Source organism: Pelobates fuscus, chromosome 10, assembly GCF_036172605.1.
Source record: "Pelobates fuscus isolate aPelFus1 chromosome 10, aPelFus1.pri, whole genome shotgun sequence".
Lineage (NCBI taxonomy): Eukaryota > Metazoa > Chordata > Amphibia > Anura > Pelobatidae > Pelobates > Pelobates fuscus.
In genome coordinates, this window is record NC_086326.1 from 30,333,375 (window position 1) to 30,348,942 (window position 15,568).

Below are 15,568 nucleotides of genomic sequence, written 5' to 3' on the forward strand. Positions count from 1 at the left end.
GGCCAGGTCCTCTCCGGTCCTCTCCGGCCCTCCGGCCGGGCGCTGTCAGGCAGGATAGCAGGGCAGCGGCAGTCTGACCCGCTCACCGCCGAAGAAGGCCCCAGGGGACCGCAACTCGAGGAGTCAGCCTCTCCCTGGGTCCAGTGGTCGCAGCACACGGAGGATCGGTGCTGTCGGTCTGCTATCACAGGATAAATCATGCTTTAAGGGCTTATAGAGTGGGAAAGTGCAGGAGCTGAGGTTGCTTGCAACCATCCAGCTCGGCGGTCCGGCCCCGCCCCCCCTAGCAATTTGACTTTTTTAAGAGTAAGTAGAAGGATTTGAATTAACCAAGTCAGTTTTGTTTTCAGCTTCAGTAATCTGGACAATTTATTAGGGATATCTACTAAGGCAAATGTCAGAACAACTTCTCGGATGTGTGAAACTCTTAGCAATGTTGTCATTTATGATGTATAAAAACTTTAATCCATAAAATATGATATTGCTTATAAAAAGGGCAAAGAATATGAACTACTCTGTGATGTCAAACTCACAGATGAGTAATTGCCTGATTGTAATTGGCTGGCCCGTTCTACATGTCACATGAGTTGATTTATTTTATCTCCTGTTTCCTGTTAGTATATGTTGTTAAGTATATTTCTGTAATGTTAATTGTTAATTTATGGACTGTGATGCAACTCTGTCAGAAAAACTGATATATATTTAAGTATGAGACTCGTACTGATTAATATTATAATTTTTTTTTAATGCTCCCTCACCTAAATATTTGTGTAAAGTCAATAAATGATTCATTATAATGAAACCCAGACAGGTATCCGTTCTGGTTGGTGCCCCTAATACGTGAGACTGGAAGGTGTCACCTCACAGGTTCAATGCCTGGTGTCTCTGAATTGCTAGTCCAAATATCCCAATCAGTGCCCCATTAGTAAAAACGTTCCTATGGTTTTAACCAATCTGTTGGTCTTTTAATTTGAGGTGAAAGATGACCCTCTTCAATGCTGACATATAGGAGTTGTAGAAATCCCTAAATTTAACTTTTTAACATGTCACTCGACCGGGTTTCTGTTATACAGCTTACATCATCACCCACCCAGCAGCCTTCGCTTCCCTAGGTTGTCAATCAGAATTCTTGCGTTACCCAGGAAACATTTTATGATTACGGTACTCTTTATCTTTAATATGCTGTAACCTGAAAATCAGGAACCATAGACTCTGCCTCCAAATTTGCCTCCTCAAATAATAAAATGATAGTTTAATCACGCCATTCTTTTATTACAGTGAAGATTTGGCCTTGCCTCATATAACAAGGCATGACTTATCTCGTACAGCTAAATAAACTTCATTGGCTTTAAAGATTTTTTTATTTTTATTTTTATCTTTGATATCTCATCTAAGCCATGCTTGACATGTTCCTCTTTATCTATGCTAATCTCATCACTCTGTGCACCAACTGTTCTAAAAATAATAAGCCTCTCTGTCTATGTATCTTTGTCAACCATCTAGCTAGCTATGTATTTGTATATCTTATCCATCAAACACATCTATCAAACAGCAGAAATCCTCAAAATTTGAAAATAAAAATGCATAAAAATATTGAGGAACAATCTCCCTTCCACCCTCCAAAACTTGCCAAAATAATTTTCTTCTATAGTGGATTCCCACATGACCAGTATAGATGCCTAAGTGACATTATAGGCTAGCTGGAGAATGCTATGTCCACTGGGGAAGGACCTCTGCGGCATACATAACCCTGGGACTGGAAATCCCTAGACATAAAAATCCCCACCATCCCAAGTGTGTGTGTGCCCTATCTCATACCATTACTGAAACGTTGGGTTCACTTTGCCGACCCAGCGGTCTTGGCTGGTCTGTGGAGTAACAGGAGACGCACCGCATGTATCACTTTAATCTAATCCCGCCTTGTGTAAATGAATAGGGAATGTTTCCTGGCATGCATTATAATACCAGCTGGATATCATTTGCGTTCCTCAGCTAACTTCAAGTTTAATGTGTCCCATTATGGATATAGTTGGACCATTTGAGATAATTTGAGCCAGAATAGTGCACCAGCTCACAAAGTATGTGGCTACATAATCTGTGACAATATATTGTTTGTATTTGTGTAACTGTGATAATAGCTGTTCTGTCCCCATGTCTCCATCAAGGAGAGCATTTTTGAGAGTAGATGGAGTTGGAAGATCACAGCATTGCTGTAAAATCTACAGGCATTGCGTAGTACTCTCTGTCTTTTTCAGGAGTGAACATTCAGCACTTCATAGCCTTTGAGCCATTTTACCCTATGGATCATCCAAAAATAATAGATGCTCGTTTCTTGGATTCTTCCCAGATTTTAAGGATATTTATACTAGCTTCAGGGAAGAGCATGATGAGTTGAGAAAACATGTGATCTATTTCACAATAACGAAGGATACACTGCGTATGCCAGAATAACTTGTTTTGTTTTTATGAAGTCCTCTTACTACCATTGCGCAGAGAATCTAAGACTGTGGGGGTTTATCCACTAATTCGGGAAGTGTGTAGAAAGAGCCAAGTTAATAAAATGATCGAGTGGAGTATTTATTTCCTATTTGGTTACTTTGATGCCAATTTACTATTGTCTTGTTAAATCTGCTCAACTTCTAGTTCAGTGAATATGAGCCCTTCTGTGGTGAACTGGCCACGGGTTTACAAAATGTAGGACAAAATATCAAACTGTGGAAATCTTGCATTGTTCCAACTTTTTAATTTTTGTTTTTCGTGTCTATTATTTGATTGTCTTGCAAGTTTTTTTTTTTTTTTTAAACTCTTTAAGTTAAGTGATGGACCCACAACTAGTACATATGTGGTCTGCAGTACTGCTCTCTTTTGGGAACCGAGGGGGCCTAGTCTAAGCTGTGTGTGCGCACCCTTGATTCTCAAATTGGATAAAATTGACGCAGACAACTCCGTTATTGTGTAACAGAACATAGACTGGGTAAAAGGTACCCTATGCACCGTCAACTTTGCAATACTTTCAAAGTTGTGATGGTGCTTAGAAGTGACTCCTTGTGTGGGGGAGCATTTCTAGAACATACTCACACTAAGCCCTAAACTGGTCTCTCTGCTGTGTTAAATAATTTTTGATTGGCAGCTTAAAGAAATCCGTATAAGTTTTCACTTCTAAAGCGATCACAGTTTGTAAAAGCTGGCCAGCGAAATGTGACTCAACCTTCAAAAGGTTGAAATATGAAACCAATCCCTGAGATAAACATAATGATATATTGCAGTTTGCGGTTGACTAAGATCTGAATTAGAGGCCATTTAATAATCTGTATTAATACTGTTGCTTTTTTTCTTTTGTTTTCGCATTTTTTACCATTTCTAGTATACAAGTCTCCAGAGTATGAATCTCTTGGCTTTGATCTGACAGTGGAACGATTGGTGTCTATTGGATACCCTCAAGAGCTTTCCAGTTTTGTTTACGACTCTACATTCCCCACCAGGTGAGATCCCTGCCTTTGTAAAGCTGGGTGCTATTCTATTCTGGGCTTAACCAATTTAGCGATAAAAGTATAAGCATGTTTTAGGGCCCATTTTTATAATTTAGTTCAGAACACCTAATCCTAATTATTTCTGCCGTTACAGCAGAGAAAGTGATCAAACAGGTATTTTTTTTTGTCATTCAGTGTTTGTGAGTATTTTCCCTGGTGTATTGTTGACATTCGGCTCATGTCACCTGTAACTTTTCTCTAGGGGCTTGGTGTTTGATACTATGTATGGAAATCTCTTAAAAGTTGACGCCTATGGCAATATTCTTGTCTGCGCACATGGATTTAACTTCATGAGAGGGTGAGTAAAAAAAAAACAAAAAACTTTTATCCCTTAGCTTGTTTAAAAACTAGCGGCATTATTCATCTACGTAATCTGACCTTTCATGACTATTTCTCTGAAAATTACACCTTTGAATAAAATGTTGCAAATTCGTGCTAACTTTTTTTTATTTCACTCCATTTTCTTTAAATGACTTTTAAAGATTTAGCAATTGACATGTCAGTCCAGTTCAGTTGAAGGCATGGCCAGGGCACACAATGTTAATGAAGAGTAGAATGTTCGTTGACAGAAAAGAGCAGAGCACATATAAATGATAGGGAGTCAAGATGGTGGCACTAATTAATGAGCGTGATTTTCTACATTTAATTTTACATTTCAGACCTCCCAAACACATAATACAGGGGGATAAGTAAATGTAATACTACAAGTACTGGGCTGCGACTGTTCCCCTTTAATGAACCTATTCTAAAATGGAAAGTCCCACTCATTTAACAGCATTGGTTCATTTGGCTACTAATGCTTAATAAACAGGCAATTCCATACTGGCGTGAGGTCTTTAGGGGCCAGATTCTGATGGCAGCAAAGAATAAAATTGTTCTTTAGAGGGTTATTTGGGGAAATGTGAACATAGTACCCATGCAATGTAAACAGTATCTAGGTTTCATGGTTATAGTTGAATTATTTGCATACTGGATTACTCTTCAAACTTATTTAAAAAAAACAAACCAAAAAACAAGTTTGTATCATTAAAAAAAAAAAAAAAAACACTTGCTTTCATCTACAGCATAGAGTATACACACTAACACAGTGGTTCCCAAATTCTTTAGGTTCAAGGCGCCCTTAATATTTTAATATTTTTCCAAGCAGCCCCAAGCTAAAATAATTTTCTAGGTTGTATATATGTACAGCGCAGCGGCATATACTGGGTCCCTGGGGACAGTGCGTGTGTATGGGGGAGTAGTGTGTGTGTATGGGGGGAATTATTGTGTCTCTGTGGGGGTAGGAGGGCAAGTTCAAAAATCCCCGCTCCCTGCTAACTTTTGCCTGGGAGGGGGACATTTCCTGCAATCCCTGGTGGTCTGTTGGGGAAGCCCTGGCAGTCCTAGTGGTGACATTGAACTCTAGCAGTTTCAGGAGCTGCTGGAGTTCACTTTCACGAGATTTGTAGTGTTGCCATGGTAACCGCGGCAACACTGAGCTCAATAGAGGAGAACCCAGGGGAGCTGCATGTTAGAGCTCCCCAGGGTCCTATCTCCCTCCCTCCCCTGCCGGCTGTCAGCATTCCACTGCTAGCGGGCCAGAGAGGGAGATCTCTGATCTCCCCTCCGGTCCTGCAGAGCCGGCAGGGGAGAGGGAGGCACAGTTCCCGGTGCTATAATCATAGCACCGGGAAAATATCTTGCGGCTCCCCTGTGTGCCCATCGCGGCACACAGTTTGGGAACCGCTGCACTAACATATAAGGGACCTATGTCTGTTCCGTACACTTTTGCATGTGGTCATTTTTAGACTGTCTGCACTTTCATTTCCTGACCTTCTGATACAGATGCTGGGACAGAAAAAGCTGTTTGAGAATATTTCCTTCATATGTTATTGATTCCCTACTCGACTACAACCCCCACCCGCCCAGCATAGCATCCTGCCTGGTACGGGTTGAATCACACTGTGGCAAAGTCCATGGAACACTCAGTAAATGAGGCAATGTGATACATGACGCACTTTGCTTGGAAGAAATCCCATTATCTAGATAAATATTCTCTGCATTGGAGATTTCCTTTTATATTTATTTTTTAATTGTGAGTTTATTCAGTGAGTAAGTATACAGGTTGGAGCACACCTGCCAGGGTCTGTAAGTGAAACCTGGACAGGGGTGTAACTGAAGAGGGGCTGTGCCAGTGGCACACGTTTCATTAGTCTTGTAAGGAAAACTGGCAGCATTGTACCCTTGTTTGACATCCGAGGGGGCCCGCTTGCTTACAAAATGCAAAGAACGTTTTGCAATGTTCTAATGCAGCTTGAATAATGTTTAATAATTTATTGGGTTGCTTTTTTTGTGGGGGCGTTTTGCTGGTGTCCAAATTAAGGCTTCAGTACCAAATCGGGTCTGTCTTGCCAGATCCAAACGTTTGTGTTCTATGTTTGTTTGAGAGGGTTTCACCTGTACCCTGCAGCTAACCGGCTCTCTGCAGAATTCTTATGACGGCTGAAGGTCACGTGACATGTTGTTCATATACATTATAGACGTTATTCACCAAACAAGAAACTATGGTGATGTCAGAACATGATTTGCTCAGCTATTTAGACTTTATAATGGACTTCTCAGATAGTGGCTTTAAATTATTTTTAATTAAGGCGACTTCTTAATGAAAAAATTGCGTGTTATACCATAAATGAGCCTGCATTTATATTCTTAAAATAACATTTGTTGCTCTCGCGTTCTCATCCAACATGTAAACTAGTCACTCTTGATTTGTGATAATCATACAAAGTCTTAGGCAGCTGCTGTGTGAAATTATGTAAGAAATCATTCTGCAAACAAGGTGTAATTCACAGAGTCACTACATACTATATTAAAAGTTATATGAAAAAACTATATATCCCTCTGTAACGGCAAGTCATTTGGAGAATTATTCCTAAAAAAAAATACAACTATATTTGACCAGCACCATTTTATCCAATATAAGTGTAACAAAAAAAGAGAGAAGGATTTGACACCATATTAAACTTACAATAATTTATTTTATGAGAAAGTAATAAAATCCCTACTACACACATAACACAATGGCAAACGGGCCTTGCACGTGGTATCCTCGCTTACTGAACATCCGAGAAAGATATAGAAGCATTCAAAAGATGTGGCAGTGCACTTTCCAGAACAATTGAGTAACTATTTTCTGTATTGTAAAAACACGCTGTTCTGTTTGCTGTAGATAATTATTTCAGTAAACAAACAGATGGGGCCCCTTTAATCAGCAGTCACATGGAGAGGCCCCTTTGGTGACCATGCGGCTGTTTACATTTGATTGTTTGTTATTTTTCTGTGTGGTCAGAAGGCCAACAATATAAGCAGCTCGTCACATTATTTGCTCTTTGTTGTTGTTGTTGTTGTTGTTGTTACTAAATCTTTTAAGATATTATAAATACATATTTTGTTGCGATATAAAAAATGGCAACATATTTGCTGCAATGGCATTAGAAATTGTAAATTCAAGGCCAAAATACCTGATTTGTAAAGAATTATTTTTCCTTTACACTTGTTTGTTTTGGGTTACATTGTGCAAATCCTCTCTTTAAAATGCTATCTCTACCAGCTGGGTCAGGGGATCTATCTGACGTGTTTTTTTCTGTATGTTGTTTCAGGAAAATCAGTATTCTGGCCTCAGTAGCTATATGGTTTTTTTTTGTTTTTTTTTTATAAATCCTCAATTTATTGCTGGAAATTATTGCGAAATGTCTCTAATTAGAAGTCTAGGCAATGTCTGAATTCAACAGTCTGTGGCCTTTGTATGTTGATACAATATGTGTTGCCAAACCTAGCTTGTATTTTTCTGGGATGTTTCACACATTCAGTCTGTTTACTTGAAGTGCAGATGACAATCTTGCCATTGGTTATCCGTTGTTTTGTTTTTGTATTGGTTATGCACTTAGATCTTGTAGCTAAGGGTCAGAGTTGGGGTTGTATTCATGAAAATTTGTTTTTATTATTAGAGCAGTATACCCGCCATCTTCAGTGCCAAGGTTAGCCAATCAAATTCTCGAGAAATTTGGTCTTCTCGCCTTGTTCCTGTGGGGAGCAGTTCAGAGCCAAATGGGGACTTGTATCCCCATGAAATTGGATAGGATCATCTCAAAGGGGCAGAGCAACTCCGAAAAGGAGGAGAATTTCTTCTCAGCATTTGGAATTCAGCTGTTCCGTCCAGTCACTCTGTGAATATATCTACCTCCCAAATAGCTTTTCATATTCCCCAAGCCTAAGGATCACTGCACTACCCTGTCAGTTCTGGAATCTGATCTTGTTTTTGTTTTTTTGTTTTTTACATTTGTGCTAATTTTGTGTTTAATATTTATAAATGATCTTGAAATAGGAATTGAAATAGGAGTTAAAAAATGTAAATCTCCTTAGTTTGGAAAAACATCACCTGAGATGGGATATGATAACTTAATACAAAAATATATTCGGGGCCAGTACAAACCATTATCTGGAAATCTATTCATAAACAGGGCTACACATAGGACACAAGGTCACACATTTAGGCTGGAAGAAAAGGTTTCTTTACAGGAAGAGCAATAAGGATGTGGAATTCTCTGCTTGAAGAGGTGGTCCATACAGATGTTTAAACTGCAATTGGATAAATACTTGCAAAAACATAACATACAGGGATATAATTTCTAATTAGTGGGGTAATAGCTGCTTGATCCAAGGAGACATCTGACTGCTATTTTGGGGTGAAAAGGGATTTTTTTCCTAGTTTGATGCAAAATTGGAAATGCTTCAGACTAGGTTTTTTGCCTTCTTTTGGATCAACAGCAAAAACATATGTGAAGAAGGCTGAACTTGATGGACGCAAGTTTCTTTTCAGCTATGTAACTATATAAAATCTGACTTGCTTTTTTCTTTTTAAAATGACCCCCATGCCACAAACATCTGCTGCCCTCTGTTCACATGCCACATATCCCCCCAATCCTTTTTATTCACATGCCGTGTACTTTACTCTAGACACCCATTTTCACATGTCATAAGCAGTGCTCCCCCAATGCACAATTCTACAAATTTTGAGTCTTTGGTGGATAAAAAAATAGCCTTTTTATGTCCCTGGTGGGGTCCGGCTTCCTACGTCCGTTACATTGCAGGGCAGCTGTCTTGACTCCTGTTCATGTACTATGTTAGCAGTGGCTTCTTTCCTCTTTTCCTCGCTATTGATTCTCGTGTGCTGCTATGTATTGATCTTGTGGGACATAATATTGGTCATATTGCCACTCTGTGTCCTACAAGAAGCCATACAGTAGAGATGCCCTGCTGGTAGATCCACCACAGTACACACAGTCCACTTACCCTCTCTACAACTCTTAAAGCTGTTCTCGAGATTCAATTCAGTAAACCAAATGCAACAAAATGTACATAATTATATTTTATCTGATATGTCTTTATATGTTGATAGCAAGTAATAAAGCTGGTTTCTATTGCACAGGCCAGAAACAAGAGAACAATACCCCAACAAGTTTATTCAGAGAGATGACACCGACCGGTTCTACATCCTGAACACCCTGTTCAATTTACCAGGTAAAATATTCCATTCTTCTTCTTGTATCTTAATTGACACCTTTTCTACTGGATACTAAAATAGACCGTAATATATATTACACAAGTTTTTTAATAGTTTTACTGTAGCCTGTAAAATTTTATGCGTGTGCAGCTCATGGTTTGACAGTCACATCGGGAAATTACGTCATGTTTGAAGCACAAAGTCTGTGAAAGCTTTATCCTGCAGTATTGCTAAATTCTCATTATCATCTGAGCCAACAACTGTGAAATTTGGACGTAATCTCAAAAACTAAAATTGCAGCATAATGCAATTATAACTAATTTCCTTCCTGACTCACACCATGTAGTTTTTGTAGCTAGTATGTTCAACAAGTTATTATTTTAAAGCAAAGTAGGTTTTCCCATGTATTAAAATAAAATGCAGTAGTCTGTTTATGAAAAAAAACTAAACAAAAAAAAACCCCAAAAGGTTTCAGTTCTAGACTAATTCAGATGAGTTTGGGGAATTATCCGGTTAATTCAGGCATTAGTATACTTAGTGAATTTATTTCACACTTGGATTGTTGCAGGTGATGTTTAATAAAAAAAATTGATTATTAATTCTGAATTATCCAAATCAAATTATCCTTGATCTACTGGTAAAAAAAAAAAATCCCATATGCTGAATCTTTCACATGGCAGGGGATATAATGTGATCGCTTTCAAAATAAGACAAAAAACTTACTAAAAATGTGTCTTAGTTTACCATTAAATCCCACTCACACATAGACATTTGCACATAAAATAGAAGAAGGACAATTTATATTCAACACACAGAGAGCCAGGACCACTCCATCTCATTGAAGTAGTGTGGGCACCGTGTCCCTATACCCTTAACACTGCACTGTAAGGCGCTTTCTGCTTCCTAACAGAGATAATCTCTGTGATATAACGGTGGACGTCCTCACGCTTTGCATGAAGATGTCCAGCGTCCTTTAAAACTCCTCCTAGAAAACCCTGATTCATTGCTTTCCTATGAGAAAGCTCAAATGTGCGTGCTCATTAGGTTCCCCTATCGTGGAAGGAGGATACCGATCTAGCGCCAAGGGACCTCGTCACTGAAAATAAGTACAAAAAGGGGTTAGTGCGTATGCAGGGTGACACTATATAGCGTTAGGAATACAGTTTTCTATTCCGAACGCTATAGTGTTCCTTTAATAAATTATACATACAAGAAGGTCTTTGGTTGAGAAAAAGATCTCAAAATCCCTACTACAATTTTGCCTTGTCTCATACAATTTTAATTATTCATATTTATATGCAGCAGCTTCGTGTATAATAGGTAAACATTAACAAAACACTAAGGACAGTGTGAATGGGTAATGTCTCCTCTAATATTTTACTAGGGATGATAATGCTATTGCTAGGGTGCTTGGGATTTCTGGACCTTTACTCGGTTTATTACTCTCCCATACCTTGGCACATGGGGATAGACAAACATTTAGCACATTTTGATCTTAGTGTTAAGTAGTTAAAGGAAAGAAACCTACAGTCGGCAGCATACAAACAGGTCACATAGAACTTGCCATCAGATCTTTAATCTTTGCACATGTGCAGATAAATACATATGATTGCATGTCACTGCCTGCAGCTCTATAGAAAAATGTACCGTAAGTAAATTGAATCAAACTGTGGAAGCATTCTCGAGATCAGTTGTTTTTACCTATTTTAGCATAAAATGTTAAATTACGACAATTCATCGTTTAGTGAATAAATATCAGTTTTCCAACCCTGATCCCCTTGTTTTTCCTGTACAGAAACCTACCTGCTGGCTTGTTTGGTAGATTTCTTCACAAACTGTGACCGATACAAAAGGTAGGAGTTACTCGACATTTATTGATTTCCTGCCCTTGACGACAATATTCAGGCAGTGATAAAAATGTTATATCGGGTGCTAATGTTTTTTTGACAGCAATGTCGCTCAAGTTGTGTTGGGGAAAAGCACATTTGTATTCGGAGGTTTGAGCTTGCATGCGGGTTACAGTGACACTGGCACATACAAAATATTTGGATGACTTTCGCCATCAGGTTGGTATATGCCTTATCTATACATTCAGTAGTGCCTTGGTGACATTTCCAATATGTATAGATTAATATAAATATACATATATGCCTCCTCCGGCAATGCACTGAGCATATAGCTCTTGGCTCTAGCAGTGACTCTTACTCTTTGTCTTCAGCTCCATTCTCTGGGCTGCTAAATCCTGCGTATGCTCAAATCATATTGCTGTTTTCAAGTGCCCAGAATGCAGAGTGAGAGAAGCGTATGATTTGATATCGTGGGATGACTAGGGCACATAAGTAGTATGGGTAAAATAAATTTGACAGCGAAAGAGGAGCTTAAAGGGACACTTCAGACCCTTAAATCACTTTAGCTTGCTGAAAAGCTTTTATTTCCTTTTGCATGAAGTGCAGATTTCAATAGACTGAGAATAGAATTGACACTTTTATAAAGTAACCTGGTAAAGCAGACAAGTCATGTCACTTCCTGGTTTGGTTAGCTCAGTGGAGCTACACTTAAGGGCAGCAATTGCTCAGAGCCCCTGCCTTGCAATGACTTTTCATTAAGCTGCATTAGGAAGTTTGTGATTGGACAGCCACAGAAAGTCTAGGGGTGGATTAAAAGAGGAGGGCATGCAAAAGCAGAACTGCAACTTTTACAAGCTGTTTTTAGATATAACTCAATGAAAAAATAATGCATAATTAAATGCATGCAGGTTTTTTTTTTTTTTTTTATCTACTCGACAGCGATTTTTATTTATTTTGTATTTGGGCAGTGGAGTGCCTCTTTAAATCAGGTATTGACACGTTACAGGCTATGCCTATGGAAAAATAGCTCCTACTTTTCATTATGTATTTTTTTTTAAAGATTCTTTATTTTTCATTTTCAAGGTACAAGAAAACAGTTGTACAGAAGGAAGAAAAAACATTTGGGTTAGTGGGATGGTAATAACATAGTGGTAATGTAACAGTTTGGGTAGGTTGGATTGTGGCATCAGAGCAAATGGGGTTGTTTCTTTTGGTTATGCCTTCTGTTTGTGGGCCGTGTTTGGTGGAGGTCTTGTGGCTCTGTTAGGTGTTGTGAGCGTGGTAGGTTGGGTTGGGGTGTTGTGCCCCATTTCAGGTGTGCGGTCGGCTTGGCTAATTTGTTAGTTTATGGTTGTGGCATAGTTGGCGGGGTTTGTGTGCCATTGGGGGGGTATGAGGTGGTTTGGTGCTGTTAATTGTTTATAGTGGGTGTGGTGGATTTGGGGATGAGGTTTTCGGGGGTCTCCTCCGGGTCCCAGTTGGGTGATTTGGGTGGGTGGTGGGGTTCGTGTTGGTTATCTTAACGATGTTTGCTGATCAGTGGAGAGGGTGTGACTTGTAAAGGTTTTTACCATGGTGGGGCGGTGGGGTTCTCAAGCCATGGGTCCCAGATTTTGTTCATTATGTATTTTAAGCAAATGACAGACTAAAATGAAAACACAAAACCAAAAAAAATCAGATTCAGAAACAGTGAGTCAAAGAAACTCACGATAAGAAAACTGTAAATCTGAGGTGACTAAGCTGCTTTAACCCCTTAAGGACACATGACATGTGTGACATGTCATGATTCCCTTTTTTTCCAGAAGTTTGGTCCTTAAGGGGTTAAATGACATGTTCCGTACATATTATAATAGCCATTTTTATCAAAGCATTACAGAACTGGACTTAGCCTTTCAGAACAGTCCATTTACTACATAAGAGTGTATACTGTGCCTTCATAGGTGAAAAACAAAACAGTGAAATTGCTCAACTATTATGGGGGTCATGAGTTAAAATAGGGGATATTACGTTCCCTCTAGTTTTGTTCTCAGCTGACCCTTCATTTATGCAGAGCTACTTAGAATTCGGTCAGTAGTTGCTGTGATGATTGTAGTCTTTGTATAGATCTGTTTTAATGTGAAGCTTCCATGCATAAATGTGTGGTCATCAAGGTATGCTTTAGGTAAGTGTTAACACATAACCTGTTGAGTGTGCTATCAAAATCACTAGCGAGTGCATATTTTAAAATATGGGCCCATTTGAAATCTATTAGTCTCTATCCAGGTAGCGCTCCACTGCTTCTGTGCGTCTGTCAGTCTTTTTAATGGTTATTGCACCGGCACACAGTAATTCTGGGTACTGATTTTAAGAGATAACGGATGCATGTACTGCACAGGTCATATTTGGCTTTTTATTTATTTATCTTTTATTGTTGCGATTGTTGCCTAGAGATAAAAGCAAAAAAAGAACAAATAGGGATATAATTGAATCTATACATTTGCTGAGAACACTATATTTTCCATGAAGTGATGCTTGACACGTTTGCAATGTACATTTCAATATATTCCATGATTTCAAGCAAAGTGTTAAATCGCAGAGAGCTGTCATCACGTGACTTGCCGTTTTTAGCCAAATTGGGAATGTTTGAGAAGTTTCTAATTCTTTATAAACACTTGCTGGAATGAAAACCACGTACTATAATTATCACCCTCTGAGATGCAATAGATACACCCCCACTGACTGCATGTGCATCATAACGGTCTCTCTGAATGTTACCGGTTATGTAATCTCTATACATCACACAAGACCTTTCACCTATAATCTTCATCACAGTGAAAGCCCTTATTTTATATTTAATTGCCACCCGTAACGTTCCTGTTTATGTAATTGGTCTTTTCTGATTTATGCTGATTTCAACCTTTTCTGTTTTGTGCCTAAGCTGTGAGATGGGGTTTAAAGATGGAGATCTCTTCATGTCCTTCCGGAGCATGTTCCAGGATGTCAGGGATGCTGTTGATTGGGTCCATTATAAGGTGATACTAGATCTTCTTGTAACATGTCCATGTCCTACATTTAATAAAATATACAGATTAGATCAAGGCAGGCTCGTGTCTCTCTCTGTTCTCCCTCCCACTCGTGTCTCTCTCTGCTCCGCCCCCACACTCGTCTCTTTCTGCTCCTTCCCACTAGTGTCTCTCTACTCCTCCCCCCCCACTAGTGTCTCTATACTCCTCCCCCCCACTAGTGTCTCTCTACTCCTCCCCTCGCACTCCTGTCTCTCTCTGCTCCACTCCGCACTCCTGTCTCTCTCTGCTCCTCCCCGCACTCCTGTCTCTCTCTGCTCCTCCCCGCACTCCTGTCTCTCTCTGCTCCTCCCCGCACTCCTGTCTCTCTCTGCTCCTCCCCGCACTCCTGTCTCTCTCTGCTCCTCCCCGCACTCCTGTCTCTCTCTGCTCCTCCCCGCACTCCTGTCTCTCTCTGCTCCTCCCTACACTTGTCTCTTTCTGCTCCCCCCCACTCGTCTCTCTTTCTGCTCCCCCCCACTCGTCTCTCTTTCTGCTCCCCCCCCACTCGTCTCTCTTTCTGCTCCCCCCCACTCGTCTCTCTTTCTGCTCCCCCCACTCGTCTCTCTTTCTGCTCCCCCCACTCGTCTCTCTTTCTGCTCCCCCCACTCGTCTCTCTTTCTGCTTCCCCCCACTCGTCTCTCTTTCTGCTTCCCCCCTACTCGTCTCTCTTTCTGCTTCCCCCCCTACTCGTCTCTCTTTCTGCTTCCCCCCTACTCGTCTCTCTTTCTGCTTCCCCCCTACTCGTCTCTCTTTCTGCTTCCCCCCTACTCGTCTCTCTTTCTGCTTCCCCCCTACTCGTCTCTCTTTCTGCTTCCCCCCTACTCGTCTCTCTTTCTGCTTCCCCCCTACTCGTCTCTCTTTCTGCTTCCCCCCTACTTGTCTCTTTCTGCTTCCCCCCTACTCGTCTCTCTTTCTGCTCCCCCCTACTCGTCTCTCTTTCTGCTCCCCCCACTCGTCTCTCTCTGCTCTCGCCCCCCCTCGCGTCTCTCTCTGCTCTCGCCCCCCCCCACTCGCGTCTCTCTCTGCTCTCGCCCCCCCCCACTCGCGTCTCTCTCTGCTCTCGCCCCCCCCACTCGCGTCTCTCTCTGCTCTCGCCCCCCCCACTCGCATCTCTCTCTGCTCTCGCCCCCCCCACTCGCGTCTCTCTCTGCTCTCGCCCCCCCCACTCGCGTCTCTCTCTGCTCTCGCCCCCCCCACTCGCGTCTCTCTCTGCTCTCGCCCCCCCCACTCGCGTCTCTCTCTGCTCTCGCCCCCCCCCACTCGCGTCTCTCTCTGCTCTCGCCCCCCCCACTCGCGTCTCTCTGCTCTCGCCCCCCCCACTCGCGTCTCTCTCTGCTCTCGCCCCCCCCACTCGCGTCTCTCTCTGCTCTCGCCCCCCCCACTCGCGTCTCTCTCTGCTCTCGCCCCCCCCACTCGCGTCTCTCTCTGCTCTCGCCCCCCCCACTCGCGTCTCTCTCTGCTCTCGCCCCCCCCACTCGCGTCTCTCTCTGCTCTCGCCCCCCCACTCGCGGCTCTCTCTGCTCTAGCCCCCCCCACTCGCGGCTCTCTCTGCTCTCGCCCCCCCACTCGCGTCTCACTCTGCTCTCGCCCCCCCTAACACGTCTC

General features: G+C 41.4%; 1 protein-coding gene across 5 annotated transcripts in view; it reads left to right on the top strand.

Moving 5' to 3' along the window:
- The window catches only part of NT5C2 (5'-nucleotidase, cytosolic II), a 67,410-nt gene that overhangs the window by 33,890 nt on the left and 17,952 nt on the right, over positions 1 to 15,568 (top strand). For 3 of the 5 annotated variants that reach the window (XM_063434078.1, XM_063434075.1, XM_063434074.1), the window contains exons 4-8: positions 3,365 to 3,482; positions 3,733 to 3,828; positions 8,998 to 9,089; positions 10,868 to 10,925; positions 13,837 to 13,930. In XM_063434078.1, the coding sequence (XP_063290148.1) occupies positions 3,365 to 3,482; positions 3,733 to 3,828; positions 8,998 to 9,089; positions 10,868 to 10,925; positions 13,837 to 13,930 (458 nt within the window). Of the gene's footprint in view, positions 1 to 3,364; positions 3,645 to 3,732; positions 3,829 to 8,997; positions 9,090 to 10,867; positions 10,926 to 13,836; positions 13,931 to 15,568 lie in introns of those variants that run through there. The other 2 variants (XM_063434077.1, XM_063434076.1) reach the window with 2 other exon arrangements.